The sequence below is a fragment of the Arvicanthis niloticus genome, chromosome 27 (assembly GCF_011762505.2).
Source record: "Arvicanthis niloticus isolate mArvNil1 chromosome 27, mArvNil1.pat.X, whole genome shotgun sequence".
NCBI lineage: Eukaryota > Metazoa > Chordata > Mammalia > Rodentia > Muridae > Arvicanthis > Arvicanthis niloticus.
The window spans coordinates 29181848-29197597 of record NC_133435.1 but is presented as its reverse complement, the minus strand read 5'-3'; the positions used below and the strand labels follow the sequence as shown (position 1 = coordinate 29197597).

Below are 15750 nucleotides of genomic sequence, written 5' to 3'. Positions count from 1 at the left end.
CATAGTCCTGCTGATGTTTCCCTATGTTTATCTAATGTTTTTCACATTTACAATGAAGATATGCACAATACCAAGAAGATATCTCTCTCAATCTCCCTCCCACAACCCTCTCTCTTTGTGTGAGTGGGTGCGTGAGTGTGTGTGTGTGTGAGTGTGTGTGTTTGTGTGTGTATTAAGTGGAAAGATAAACTTTTGTTTTCTATTTATTCCTGTCAGAGCTGTCCAAGTACTTATTCAGGCTGATGAAAATCTTAAGGCAATCCCCATTTGTCAAGTTTATGACTGTTGAGAATGTTAGGTACTTGCCTTCAACCCAACATTAAAAAAGAAGAAACTAAAGAAAACAGTCAGAAAACTGAGGAGAAAAAAGTACTTTCATTTAACATGGCATTTAAAAGGGAAATGAATATAACAGGTTTAGATAAAAAATTCTTATGTTGTTTATTTAATATCAAATACTAATGTATACAGTTCCAAATACATGCTTTAAAGAAATTCTGATATTAAAAATCTTCAGCTAGGATAGAAAATCAACTCAAATCAGTAGCCTTCCTCTACTCAGGGATAAAAAGGACGAGAAAGAAATTAGAAAAATGATACCCTTCACAACAGTTACAAATAATATAAAATATCTAGGAGTGAATTTAACTAAGCAATTGAAAGATCTGTATGAAAAGAACTTCAAGTCTCTGAAGAATGAAATTTGAAGAAGATCTCAGAGAATGGAAAGATCTCCCATCCAGGATTGGCAGGATTAATTTAGTAAAAATGACCATCTTGCCAAAAGCAATCTACAGATTCAATGCAATCCCATCAAAATTCCAAATCAATTCTTCATAGAGATAGAAAGAGCAATTTGCAAATTCATTTGGAATAACAAATAAACCAGGACAGCAAAAACTATTCTCAATAATAAAAGAACTTCTGAGGGAATCACCATCCTTGACTTCAAACTCTACTATAGAGCAATAGTGATAAAACTGCATGGTATTGGTACAGAGACAGGCAAAAACATCAGTGGAATAGAACTGAAGATCCAGAAATGACCCCACACACCACTTGGTCACTTGATCTTTGACAAAGGAGCTAAAACCATCCAGTGGAAAAAGGACAGCATTTTCAACAAATGGTGTCTGTTCAACTGGAGGTCAGCATGTAAAAGAATACAAATTGATCCATTCTTATCCCCTTATACAAAGTTCAAGTCCAAGTGGATAAAGGACCTTCACATAAAACCAGATACACTGAAACTAATAGAATAGAAGGTGGGAAGACCTTAGAATACCTAGGCACAGTGGAAAAGTTCCTGAACAGAGCACCAATGGCTTATGCTCTAAGATTAAGAATTGACAAATGGGATTTCATAAAATCGCAAAGTTTCTGTAAGGCAAAGGACATTGTCAACAGGACAAAACAGCAACCAACAGATTGGGAAAAACATATTACCAATCCTACATCCGATAGATGGCTAATATCCAATATATACAAGGAACTCAAGAAATTAGACTCCAGACAACCAAATAACCCTATTTAAAAAATGGGGTAAACAAAGAATTCTCAACTGAGGAAATTCAAATGGCCAAGAAGCACCTTAAGAAATGTTGAACATCCTTAGTCATCAGTGAAATGCAAATCAAAACAACCCTGAGACACCACCTCACACCAGTCAAAATGGATAAGATCAAAAACTCAGGTGATAGTAGATGCTGGAGAGGATGTAGAGAAACAGGAACACTCCTCCACTGTTGGTGGGATTCCAAGCTGGTACAACCACTCTGGAAATCAGTCTGGCGGTTCCTCAGAAAATTGGACATATTACCTGAGGATCCAGCTATACCACTCCTGGGAATGTACCCAGAAGATGCTCCAACATATAACAAGGATATTAGCTCCACTACGTTTATAGCAGCCGTATTTATAACAGCCAGAAGCTGGAAAGAACCCAGATGTCCTTCAACAGAGGAATGGATACAAAGAATGTGGTACATTTACACAATGGAGTATTACTCAGCTATTAAAAACAATGACTTTGAGAAATTCTTAGGTAAATGGATGGAACTAGAAAATATCATCTTGAGTGAGATAACCCAATCACAAAAGAACACACATGGTATTTGCTCTCTGATAAGTGGATATTAGCCCCAAAGCCTTGAAATTGCCAGATTCAACTCACAGAACACATGAAGCTCATGAAGAAGGAAGACCAAGTGTGGATGCCTTGGTCCTACTTAGAAGCAGTAACAAAATACTCAAGGGAGCAAATATGGACACAAAGTGTGGGACAGAAACTGAAGGAGGGGCTGTCTGGAGACCATTCCACCTGCACATTCATCCCACGTGCAGTCACCAAATGTAGACACTGATGTGGATGTCAGGAAAAGCATGCTGATAGGAGCCTGATATAGCTGTTTCCTTAGAGGTCTAACAGATTCTGATATATTCAGATGCAGATGCTCACAGCTAACCATTGATCTGATCAAGGGATTCCCAATGGAGGAGTTAGAGAGAAGGCTGAAGGGGCTAAAAGGGTTTGTGGCCCCATGAGGAGACCAACAAAACCAACCAACCAGAGCTCCCCAGGGTCCATCCAAACCACCAGACTGGGAGCACATAGGGAGGGTCCTATGACTCCTTCTGTATATCTAGGGGAGGATGGCCTTGTCAGCCATAGGTGGGAAAGAATTTCCTTGGTCCCATGAAGGCTGAACACTGAGTGTGGGTGGGTTATTCGAGAGGGGGAGTGGGAGTTGGTGGGTAGGTGGGGCGCTATCCTCATAGAAGCAGGAGAAGGGAGATGTGATGGGGGTTCCTGGGTGGTGGGGGGAATGGGGCAAGGGGATAAAATCTGAAATGTAAATATAATATCCAATAACAAATAAAAAATACAAATCTTCAGCTAATATAAACAACAAATAGAATCAAATTATGAATGAAAATCTTTGGCTCATATTGAAAATTACTGCTGAATCTGTATGTATACTTTTTAATTTGGATAATTTCTTCTCTATCTATTAAAACTATGTGTTGATATCCTAAATAATATATTGATTTTTTCTTCATACCAATTTATTGCCTCAGACACGACTGATTGTACCCATTATAGAATACTACAAAGTCAGAAAAATTAGCAACTTTACCTCTTCAGTTCATCAGCTTTCAGTATCTGGTCTCTCTTGTCTACTAAAAACTTTGCCAGGCTTTCATTGTTTCTTAATCGAGCCAGAGTATATGGTGTAAAATTATCCTATGGAAAAACAATAGTTGATAACTCTGAGAACTTGATATCTCTCAAAATAATGGACAATCCCATGGAAGACTTGATGGAGCTCCCTTCTCCTGAGGGTCAGTGAGCCACAGTCTTGCCCTTCTTACCCCACAGTGCTCTTATACTTGTTGCTCTTCTCTTTGTACAGCCTCTGCCTGCCTGCTGAGAGCTGCCTACAAATCTTGTCCTCCTGACACTCATTTGAGGGTGAAAAGGTCACCTGAGCTTGGCTTTTTCCCTGGCATTACCATGGTATGTGAGTCATGTGATTGCTCCTTGCTAAACCAAAGCTCCTTGAGGATGGAGACCTCATTTTTACCTCTAATACTACAAGCATTAAACCATAGTGGAAAGGTTCCCAGTATTTCCTTTGAGTGGTGAGTTAAATTGCATCTCTGGGAAAGGGTTTAATCCTTCATATTACAAACTATATTTAGTTTACCAGAATACCATGCCTCATGTGAGCACCATGTTCATCTGTTAGAAAAACGTTATAATCCTGAGCACAATAAGACCAGTATGGAAGAAATATCATGACATGCATAATCCTCCCTACATGGTGACTTTGTGGAAAACATACAGAACTTCACTGAAAGCATTACAGAAACAACTGCATTCCCACCAGGCTATGGAAGCAACTCTTTAGTTTCTACTTATGGTATTAGGAACCCATGGCAGACATGCAAATGGCTCACTGAGACATAAGTTGTGAACTAAATGATACAGGCATCAAATGTACTCTGATAACTTATGAACCATGGATCTATACAATTTTTCTACCTACTGGACAATGAATCTCTTATCTTTAAGAACTCTTAATGTCTCTAATGTATACTTACTTAAAAAAATTTTAGGCCATTTTTTTAGTTACTACTTAAGGTTATTTCTAAGCAAAATATAAATCAGATATTACAATGAAACTGTTTATCAATACAAAGTCTGATAACTGTCTATGTGCTCATTTTAGAACAATGAAAACTACTAACTGACTGCATGTGGAATGCATGACTTTAGTCCCAGCATTTGGGAAGCAGAGACACAGTACCAGAAAGCCAGGGATACACAGAGAGACAAGCAGGCAGGCAGGCAGGCAGGCAGGCAGACAGGCAGACAGGCAGACAGGCAGACAGGCAGACAGGCAGACAGGCAGACAGGCAGACAGGCAGACAGGCAGACAGGCAGACAGACAAGGAGATAGGAACTGAGCTGCTAACAAGTTCAATGAACAATGCTGAACAAGAAGATATTTTTCTTTGCAATAATCATAAGCCTTGCACCTGCTCCTATAAGTAACTTCATGAAGCTTACAGATATGCAAAGGGAATGGGATTTCTTAAGGGCTGAAAGTTGCTTAAAAAACAAACTCTAACTATTAAAATAACATCCCATTTCTAAGATACTTATAAATTACACAACATAATCTTCCCAAATAATATACTTTTAAATGTCCTGTCATTGTTTTCACAATGCAAATAAATCATTTAAAGCACACGCATTGAAAATAATCTGTAAATCAAAGTTGTGTGGTCTGTACCTCGTTCCTTATACAGATGTCAGCATGGTGTTCCAGCAGTATGTTTACCATTGAAGTTTTGTTTTGCCAAACAGCATAGTGCAAAGCCGTGTTCCCATGGTTGTCCTTGGGATTTGGATCAGCACCATGATCTAGTAAAATGAGTGCACATCCTTCATGCCCATACTGTGTAGCCTATGGGTATTACATCAAGAAATAAATAGCAAAGATGAGAAATACAAAAACTTCACGGATTTCACTAACCATTTGCATTTATCTGTGATCATTTTTATTCCCAGAATTCCCATCAAATCCATGTCACACTGAAACTGTTGGGTGATGTCTACCTTAATTAGTGCTGTGCAGTTGTCACTGTCACGGAGATCAATGTCACAATTCCACCGTATTAGGAGGGAAGCTACCACAGGATGGCCATGTGTACAGGCATAGTGTAACATCGTTCTGTGAAAATGAAGACATTTTAACAATTTTTACAACCATCCCGGTATGCACCTGTGCCCAGAGCAGTCACAGGGTGCCAGCTCTGCATCATATCCCCCCAAAACCCAGAGGAAGCTGGACTCGCAGGAGCTCTAAAAAGCCCAGGATCTTGGGTGAGGAGGCCAGGGCACACTCACGCCAAAACAGGGAGGAATTGGGACCTGCTGGGACCCAGGGACTCCAATATGGCCAATGACATGGGACCCTTCTGGTCTGTACCAGTGCCCAGAGAGGTCATAGGGCACCAGCTCTCAACCCAAATCCCACAAAACCAAGAGGAGCCTGGACTCCCTGGAGCTCAAACACACCCAGGAACATAGAATAATAGGACCACAGGATCTCAGAAGCCTGGGCCTACCAGGATTTTAGGATCCTAGAAGCAACCTGACTCCCAGGACTCCTAGGATCTCAGAATCAGAAAATCACAGAAACAGGGGACTCTGAGGAGTTCTGACACAAACATGATAACAGGACAGACTTCTCCAGTCAGAGACAGTGAGTGAAGGTAGCACTGGAGATAACCAGCTGGCAAAAGGCAAGTGCAAGAACATAAGCAATGAAAACCAAGGTTACTTGGCATCATCAGAACCTAGTTCCCCCACCATAACAGGTCCTGAATACCCCATGACACTGGAAAGGCAAGATTCAGATACAAAATAACTTCTCATGATGATGATACAGGACTTTAAGAAGGACCTAAATAACTCTCTCAAAGAAATAAAGAACACATGTAAACAGGAAGAAGCCCTTAAAGAAGAAACACAAAACTCCCTTAAAGAATTACAAAAAAACAAAACAAAACAAAAAAAAAAACAAAAAAAAAAACAGTTGAAGTCAATCCAATATTGGAAATAACAGTATTCATTGGGAAGGCTGGATCTGGACATTTTCAGAGACATATTTGGAAGTTAGCTGCAGTTCTCTATAAAATTATATTAGCAAGAGATAAGTTTGGGACAAGATCTGAATTTCAAACAGGTGTTAGCACATGTGTTAAGGCTCTTTTAATTGTCAAGCTAAAAATACTTTTGTTTCTTCTACGGTATTTAATGTAAGTTGCATTGATTGTATTCTCTATAATTGTGTTAGCATGTTGAAATCCAGCATGTCAGTTACGAAGGTCTATCAACCAGCTTTTGTTTTATTGCCCTGAGTATCACAGAACTTTGGTCTTCTGAAAAAAGCTTGCAAGCACTAGAAAAAGTGAGTCAGGCCTTAAGCAGAAGCAGGAGGGTATTGGGCTTCATTATTGCTGGTATAACAGCTTTAATTAAATATTGTTTAAATTAAATTAAATTATATATTGTTAACTGAAAGGAGAGAGGTAGAGGTTCAGTTAGACTTGAGGCCTATTTCTCTAAACTTTCTACACAGGGCAGAAAATCCGGACAGAGTGAGTGGCATTTACAGGTCATAGAATAAATGTGATACCAACATAATAGAGAATCAATGTATATTTGGTGAACTACTGTGTAAAAAGAATAAATAAAATAAAGTTGGGGAGTTGAGTGTTTTATACTTAGTAATTGTGAGGACTCTGATAATTTTAATTAATGATTTTATTAATTATAACTCACAACTCATAAATCAAGAAATTCGTGAAATTGAAATTATGGTTATTTTATCAGCAAGCTTTAGGAGGTAAACAGTAAAATATTGTCAATAATCATTTTCTTCCCCTAATGTGAGAAAATTGCCTCAACAAATGGGTCCATGAAGTGCAGAACCTCTACATTTGCATTTGTATGTCCAATAGTATTATTTTCTAGACTTCTGTCATTTTCATGTGTGTGTGTTTGTGAGTGTGTGTATGGTGTATGTGTGTGCATGTGTACAGTGTGTGTGTGCATGTATGTATGTGGGGAGTGTTTGTCTTTTTGTGTTAATGTGTGTAGGTGTATGTGCTTGTGCATGTTCATGTGTGTGTGTGCGTGTGTGTGTATGTGTGTATGTGTGTCTGTGTGTGTATGTGTGTGTGTGCAGGTGTGTGCCGGTTTGTGTGTGTGCGCAGGTGTGTGTGTGTGTTTGTGTGTATGTGTGTGTGTGTATGTGTGTGTGTGCAGGTGTGCCTATGTATGTTCTGGATTAATAATTTTAGCTAATCTTTAAGTCTCTATTTTATTGTCTTCACATCAAGGCCCACAGTTATGGAAAGTTTTTCATTTAAATAGTTACAATATAGGTCATTCATTATTTCATTTATTGAGACAAACATGTATTTCAACACCCAGGAAGCTATGTTAAATTGTCTTAAATGACAACTTGCCACAGCTTAAAATCACCTAGAACCAGAGCCTTAAATGAGGAATTCTGTACATCAGGTTTGCTGTGGGGATGTCTATAGGGTATTTTCTTGTTAACTGTAGAAGGACACACTACAGGTACCAATGTTCCACAGGCTGAGTAATGAGAGCTAACTATGAGCAGTTTGCTTTTGTTTCATTCCTTTCTTGTCTGTGGATGTGGTGTGACCAGATCCTGACTCTGATTTCCCCACTATGATGAACTATAACCTAGAACTGTAAGCCAAATACCGCCTTTTCTCCAGTATGTTGCTTTGGCAGGGTGTTTGATCTAACAGAAATGAAGCCATGGAAATAGTAAAATAACCCTTAGTTTTGTGATGCATACCTGATGTTCAAGATAAAATACAAAATGTACCAGAGATATAAAGAAGACAATGGCCAGTGAAAAATATAGAGAGCATTATGCAGACTCTCTAAGAAAGAATGAAGTTGTCACAGAGTATGCCAATTGGATTTTCAAACTGCTGGTATTCATATATGGACGTATATAACCATTTGGTGTTTACCAAGCATAATGAGAGGTAAATGATCATCCTGTCCAAAAATTTCCAACATGCAAATGCACATGACTTTATAAAGCTCATACTTATGCTCTTGTGCCTATGTTTATAATCTCCTGATTTCAGGAAGCCACTTTTGCTTTTTCTGTGAATATCTCTGATTTTTTTCAACTTATCTCTAACCTAAGCTTTTGTCTTCCTCCCGTTCTAGGAGGAAGCACTACATATGATTCGTGTATCTCAGCTTTAAAAAAAACTTTTTTTTGAAGGTTGACAAAAGTAGTGAGCATATTTAAGACAGATATGCAGTTTGGAGTCATTTTGCCTTCTCGATATTATGACTGCAGTCATTATACCTCTTGAAGGAAAACTTGTATAAATGGAAAGAAAACCTGTATTTGAGATAAACATATTCAATGTCTTATTTTCAGAAAACTTCAACTAAAATGATGATGTCTAATTATTTATATGTAACAAACCTGTAAGTATATAATATTATGATTGCATTAAGATCTATTCTTTACTTCTAAAGGCATTAACTGCTTTTAGATTATTTACAGTACAATAGTACACAATAATATACACTACAAACAGTGTAAAATGATTATCTGAAAAATAGTCATAAACTTGCATGTCACAGGAAATATTTTATTACCAATAAATGTATAATAATACTCCTCCACGTGTTCATGGCAGAATTCACAGATAAAGAAAAAATAAACGTGCCATCTAACAAGGATGACATATTGGATATGAATTCCCTGGATTGTACAGCTTGAAAAAATGAAGGTAACAACACACTACACAAAAGAGCTGAGGGAAAACCAAAGCTACTGTACAGTTTGCAGATGATGAAAAACACAAAGAGATGTCAAGGAGTGAAGGGGACGCAGCATGTGTGGCTCTCTGCTGGCCGAGGAGAGCTAAGCCTTCCAAAAGATAAACCATGTGGTCCTGAATTTCTGCCCTGGGCTGCATGATAAGACCATAGTTTCCAGAAGCCTGGATATCAGCTAGAGACAGCCTTTGAAAATGACTCCAGAGATTAATGTTAGCATAGCAGGAGTTCACGTATACTTCCCGTATACGTGATTCTCTGTATACTTCCCGTAGGTGAACTCAGATGCCAAAACTCAGGTGAAAGCGTGATTATTACCATTAAGTGAGAGTTATTTTGGGGGCACTAAAGGAATGAAATTTAATGACATGAACATATCAACCTACTATAGAGCCTGGGAGAGAAACAGGTACATCAGGCAATCACATAAAAAAGGAAGGCTGGTTATCAAAACATAAAGAAATTCAAGAATCAAGGGAGTTGAGTGGTGAACAGTTCTAGGTCAGCAGCGCCCCCACCCCCACCCCGCATTCATGGAACAGTAGAATAACTGCCAAACTCAGAGATTAGCACTTTGATTCCCAAGACATCTTAATGACAAAGGTCAACATACTAGTCACCAGAACTGAAGGCATTAGCAGTTCCCTTCTCCCTAGTTTTCTGGGCTACTTAGGAAAGCTGACACATCTTTCTCCACTCGACTCCCAACCTCTGCCTTGGCCCTGACTCCCAGTCCCAGTTACCTGCCATTCCTGTCTCGGTCATTGACCCCATTTTTTCCAAGCATGAGTCTGCTCAGAATCGTGGCAACAGCACGCCGGCTCGCAGCCTTGTGGATCTTTCCAAAAGCTTTGTAGCTTTTGAGCTTTTTGAAGGAGTGGGGGACAATAGCATCCCAGCACTGCCCATCAGGGCCCAGGAAGGACTCCCTCTGGCTGGTGGAGGGGCCAGAGGAAGAACGCCTTTGATTCCAGTTGCCAAAGAACTTCTTCATGGTGGAGCTCCCCCACCCACCCACCCCAAGTCCCCCTCCCCCTTCCCCTCCCCCTTGGTTGTTGGCCACTCTCAACCAACACAAAAGGAAGCCAAGTGAGTTTTGTCACCACCACCACCACGACAAAACACCCACAAAGCAAGCTCAGTAGGATAGAGTCCAGACAGCACAGGTACTCCTGTCAACTGAAGTCCAATCCAACTGTTGCCAAGCAACGCATCAAAACACAGGCATGCGAACGCTGACCAATTGGAACGCCTGGATCAAAGTACTATGATAGGAGTTCTCAGCATGCTTGCTGTTTATGCTCATGGCCTGATCTGGGAAATTGGATTACCAGCTCAGTCTAGCCTTGGATCTGAGAAACCACACATTTGCTGGGGACTCCTGGAGCCTGCTGGAGCCAGCACTGGTTTAGTCTCTAAGAGCAGTTTTCACTTCACACCAGTCAGAATGGCTAAGATCAAAAACTCAGGTGATAGTAGATGCTGGCAAGGATGTGGAGAAAAAGGAACACTCCTCTACTGTTGGTGGGATTGCAAGCTGGTACAACCACTCTGGAAATCAGTCTGGCAGTTCCTAAGAAAATTAGATATAGCACTATCTGAGGACCCAGCTATACCACTCCTGGGCATATATCCAGAAGATGCTTCAACATATAACAAGTACATATGCTCCACTATGTTCATAGGAGCCTTATTTATAATAGCCAGAAGCTGGAAAGAACCCTGATGTCCTTCAACAGAGGAATGGATACAAAAAAAAAAATGTGGTACATGTACATAATGGAGTATTACTCAGCTATTAAAAACAAGGAATTTGAGAAATTCTTAGGTAAATGGATGGAACTAGAAAATATCATTCTGGGTGAGGTAACCCAATCACAAAAAAAAAAAAATACCCACACATGGTATTTACTCACTGATATGTGGATATTAGCCCAAAAGCTTGAAATAGCCAAGATTCAACTAACAGATCACATGAAGCTCATGAAGAAGGAAGACCAAGTGTGGATGCATTGGTCCTTCTTAGAAGGAGTAACAAAATACTCAAGGGAGCAAATATGGTGACAAAGTGTAGGACAGAAACTGAAGGAGGTAAATTTGAGAGGATGGTTTTCAGCTTACATTCATTCTAAAGCCAAGAAAAAAAGCTAGGTTCAGAACTAAGTCTTTTATTTAGGAAAGATGACAGGTTCTGCTTAGTCAACAAAATGATGGACTGGGTATTAGGTCTATCTTGCACCTTACTTACATAAATTTGAATAGTTATGCTCTAACTGTATTTTGAGAGAAAAGTTTTATTTTAACAGGCAGGGTGATATGTAGGAGGAGCTAAGGTGGGAGGAGTAAGGAGAGGAGGAGGAGAAGGAGAGGAGGAGCTAGGTGAAGAGAGAGGGGGGCCAGACATGGAGGCAAATGTTCACATGTCTCTGCCAGTCAAAGATAGTTGATATATCTAGGTTGGGTATTAGGTAACACTTCTGATTGATATTGAACATTACCAAATTTATAAAGCGTTTGGTTAACATTTTGAAAACTGTATAAAAGCAAAAAGGAGAAGCAGGTATGGGGTAGGGCTTTTCTAGGGAGGGGAAATGGGGAAAGGGGATGGCATCTGAAATGTAAATAAAATAGCCAATAAAAATTTTCTAAAAAAAAAAAAGAAAAGAAACTGAAGGAGGGGCTGTCTGGAGACCATTCTACCTTGGTATCCATCCCAGGTGCAGTCACCAAAGATAGACACTGATATGGATATCAGGAAATGCATGCTGACAGTAGCCTGATATAGCTATCTCCTTAGAGGTCAACCAGAGTCTGACATATTCAGAGGCAGATGCTCACAGCTAACCATTGATCTGATCAAGGGTTCCCAAAGGAGAATTAGAAGACTGAAGGATCTGAAAGGGTTGGTGGCACTAAGAGGAGAGTAACAATACCAACCAACTGGAGCTCCCCAGGATCTAAACCACCAGCCTGGGAGTACATAGGGAGGGACCCATGACTCCAGCTATATCTGTAGGGGAGGATGGCCTTATAGGGCATAGATGGGAGAGGAGATTTTTGGTCCCTTTAAGAATTAACACTGAGTGGGAGTGGGGGGAATTTGAGGGTTGGGAGGTGGGAGTGAGGGGTAGGTGGGGGCACATTCTCATAGTAGCATGAGGAAGGAGGATGGGATAGAAGGTCCCTGGCTGGTAGGGGGAGTGGGGGTAATGGGATAAAATCTGAAATGTAAATATATCCAATAAAAATAAATCAAAAAAGATGGAAAAGGAAGGAAGGAAGGAAGGAAGGAAGGAAGGAAGGAAGGAAGGAAGGAAGGAAGGAAGGAAGAGACAGAGAATATCCTAACAAAATACATTTGTGTAATTTTCCTTTTTATTTATTTTTATTGAGTATTTTATTTATTAACATTTCAAATTTTATCCCTTTCCCAGTTTCCCCTCCTTAAAACCCCTAGCCCAAAGGCCCTCCACACTGCTTCTATGAGAGTGCTCCCTGACTCACCCTCACACCCTTTCCCCTCACTGCCCTAGCATTTCTCCAGCCTGGGGCATGGAGACTACACAGGACCAAGGACCTCTCCTCCCACTGATGCCAGATAAGGCACTCCTCTCCTTCATATGCAGCTGGAGCCATGGGTCCCTTTGGTTGTTGGAGGGAAGGGGTTGGTTGATATTATTGTTTTTGCTTCAGTGTTGCAAACCCCTTCAGCTCCTTTAGTCCTTCTCCTAATTCCTCCATTGGGTTCCCTGTGCTCTCTCTGATGGTTAGCTACAAGCATCTGCATCTGTATTTGTCAGGCTCTGGCAGAGACTCTCGGGAGACAGCTATTTCAGGCTCCTGTCACCAACCACTTCTTGGCATCAGCAATAATATCTGGGTTTGGTGTCTGCATATGGGATGAATCCCCAGGTGAGGAAATCACTGGATGGCCTTTCATTCAGTCTCTGCTCCACTCTTTCTTTGTCCCTGTATTTTCTTTTTAGACAGGAGCAATTTTTGGATGAACATTTTTAAGGATGAATGATCCCTTCCCTCAACCAAAGACTGTGCCTAACCTCTGGATATGGTCTCTACAAGTTCTCACCTTCTTTGTTGGGTATTTCAGCTAATGTCATCCCTGTTGTATCCTAGGAGCCTCTTGCTTTCCTGGCACCTGGGACATTCTGGTAGCTATCCCTAGTTCCCCATCTCCCCACAGCTACACACCTCTGTTCAATTTCCTGACCCTCTGAACATCTCCCCTGTCTCCCCCCACAACTGGTCCTGCCCCTCTTTTTCCCTTCTCCTTCACTCTCCCTCTCAACTCCCTCCCTCCTACCTCCTGTGATGATTTTGTTTCCCCTTCTAAATAAAACTGAATCATCCACACTTTGGGCTCCCTTCTTCTTGAGCATCACATGATCTATGAGTTGAATCATGGGTATTCTGAGCTTTTTGCCTAATATCCACTTATCAGTGAGTACATACCATGTATGTCTTTTGTGACTGTGTTACCACACCCAGGATGATATTTTCTAGTTCTAGTCATCCTATTATGAGGTCACCACACTTCTTCTCTTACATGTGCATGTTTTAGGGAGCTCCTCTAAAGGATGTTTATGTACAGCTTTTTTGAAAGGTCTCTTGTTTTTCACTGTAAATTTCTATTTTAAGAGGACATTTTCTCAATAGTACAAAAGTCTGAAGAGAAGGTATAGATGTGGAAGGTAGATTTAGCCATGTGAGAAGCGAGTTGTCCTGGGTACCATCGCTAACTGCAAATGAAAAGACAAGTGGAGTTTCCTCCTGGTGTTGGTAGGCTAGGTCATGTCTCCATTTAGTGGGCTGATGAATCACTGAGAGAAGATTGCTCCTCAGCCCCTTGGGAGGACAGCAGGGAGGTAGTTGCTCATTCTCTTAGGCCCTCAAGATGATGTCTGAAGTGTTTAGGAAACATGTGAAAACATTGGGATTTTTATCACCCAGATGGTTGTCTGGTGGCATTATCAGATTGCCTTGGCTTCCTGGTTGAGGTCAAATCAAATGGGGCTTTGACACTAGACAGATGTTAGGTTACATTCTTGGTTTAGCACTGATAGTTGTTTGTCTGTGCTCCTATTTGGATACTAACTTGTTCATCTATGAACCAAGACTAATCACTTGCTTTAAAGCAGTGGTTCTCTACCTTTCCATTGCTGCGACACATCAATACAGTTCTTCATGGTGTGGTGACCCCCCCATAAAATTATTATTTTTACTTATTTATTTTTTATTTATTTTCATTGGATATTATATTTACATTTCAGATTTTATCCCCTTCCCCTCATTCCCCCACCACCCAGAAACCTCCTATCCCATCCTCCCTCCTCATGCTTCTATGAGGATATGTCCCCTCCTATCCCCCCACTCCCACCTCCCAAATCTCAGGTGTTCAGCCTTCATGGGACCAAACATCTCCTCTCCCATCTATGCCCAACAAGGACATCCTCTCCTACATGTACAGATGGAGTCAAGTGCCCTCCCTATGAGCTCACAGGCTGGTGGTTTAAACCCTGGGGAGCTCTGGTTGGTTGGAAGTGTTGCTCTCCTCATGGGGCCACAAACCTTTTCTGCTTCTTCAGTCTTCTCTCTAACTTCTCCATTGGGAAACCCTTGATCAGATCAGTGGTTAGCTGTGAGCATCTGCCTCTGAATGTGTCAGACTCTGGCACACCTCTAAGGAGACATCTGTATCACACTCTTGTCAGCATGCACTTCCTGACATTCACATCAGAGTCTACCTTTGGTGACTGTACATGAGATAACTACCCAGGTGGAATGGTCTCCAGACTGCTCCTCCTTCAGTTTCTGTCCCACACTTTGTCTCCATATTTGCTCCCTTGAGTATTTCTGTTACTCCTTCTGAGTAAGACCAAGGCATCCACACTTGGTGTTCCTTCTTGATGAACTTCATGTGTTCTGTGAGTTGAGTCTTGGCTATTCCAACCTTTTGGGCTAATATCTGCTTATCAGTGAGTACATACCATATGTGGGGTTTTTTTGTGATTGGGTTAACTAACTCAGGATGACATTTTCTAGTTCTATCCATTTACCTAAAAATTTCTCGAATTCATTATTTTTAATAGCTGAGTAATAATCCATTGTGCAAATGTACCACATTTTTTGTATCCATTCCTCTGTTGAAGGACATCTGGGTTCTTTCCAGCTTCTGGCTATTATAAATGAGGCTGCTATAAACATAGTGGAGCATATGTGCTTGTTATATGTTGAAGCATCTTCTGGGTATATGCCCAGGAGTGGTATAGCTGGGTCCTCAGGTAGTGTGATGTCTAATTTTCTGAGGAACCACCAGACTGATTTCCAGAGAGGTTGTACCAACTTGGAATCCCACCAACAGTGGAGGAGTGTTCCTGTTTCTCCACATCCTCTCCAGCATCTACTATCACCTGAGATTTTGATCTTAGCCATTCTAACAGGTGTGAGGTGGTATCTCAGGGTTGTTTTGATTTGCATTTCCTGATGACTAAGGATGTTGAGCATTTCTTAAGGTGCTTCTCAGCCATTCGAGTTTCCTCAGTTGAGAATTTTTTGTTTAGCTCTGTACCCCAAATTTTAAATAGGGTTATTTGGTTGTCTGGAGTCTAATTTCTTGATTTCTTTGTACATATTAGATATTAGCTGTCTATTGGATGTAGGATTGGTAAAAATCTTTTCCCAATCTATTCATCGCCTTTTTGTCTTATTGACAATGTCCTTTGACTTACATAAGCTTTGCAATTTTATGAAGTCCCATTTGTCAATTCTTGATGTTAGAGCATAAGCCATTGGTTTTCTGTTCAGCAACT

At 40.6% G+C, this 15750-nt stretch overlaps 1 protein-coding gene across 2 annotated transcripts in view; it reads right to left on the bottom strand.

The window, feature by feature from the left end:
- Positions 1-13365, bottom strand: part of LOC143439615 (uncharacterized) — a 47182-nt gene extending 33817 nt beyond the window's left edge. Inside the window, exons 1-4 of one of the 2 annotated variants that reach the window (XM_076925943.1) lie at positions 13245-13365; positions 5126-5240; positions 4800-4973; positions 3138-3244 (exon numbers count right to left, since the gene is read on the bottom strand). In XM_076925943.1, coding sequence (XP_076782058.1) covers positions 3138-3244; positions 4800-4973; positions 5126-5236 — 392 coding nt within the window. In that variant the 5' untranslated portion in view covers positions 5237-5240; positions 13245-13365. Of the gene's footprint in view, positions 1-3137; positions 3245-4799; positions 4974-5125; positions 5241-9666; positions 10112-13244 lie in introns of those variants that run through there. The other variant, XM_076925942.1, reaches the window with a different exon arrangement.
- Positions 13366-15750: the final 2385 nt, after the last annotated feature.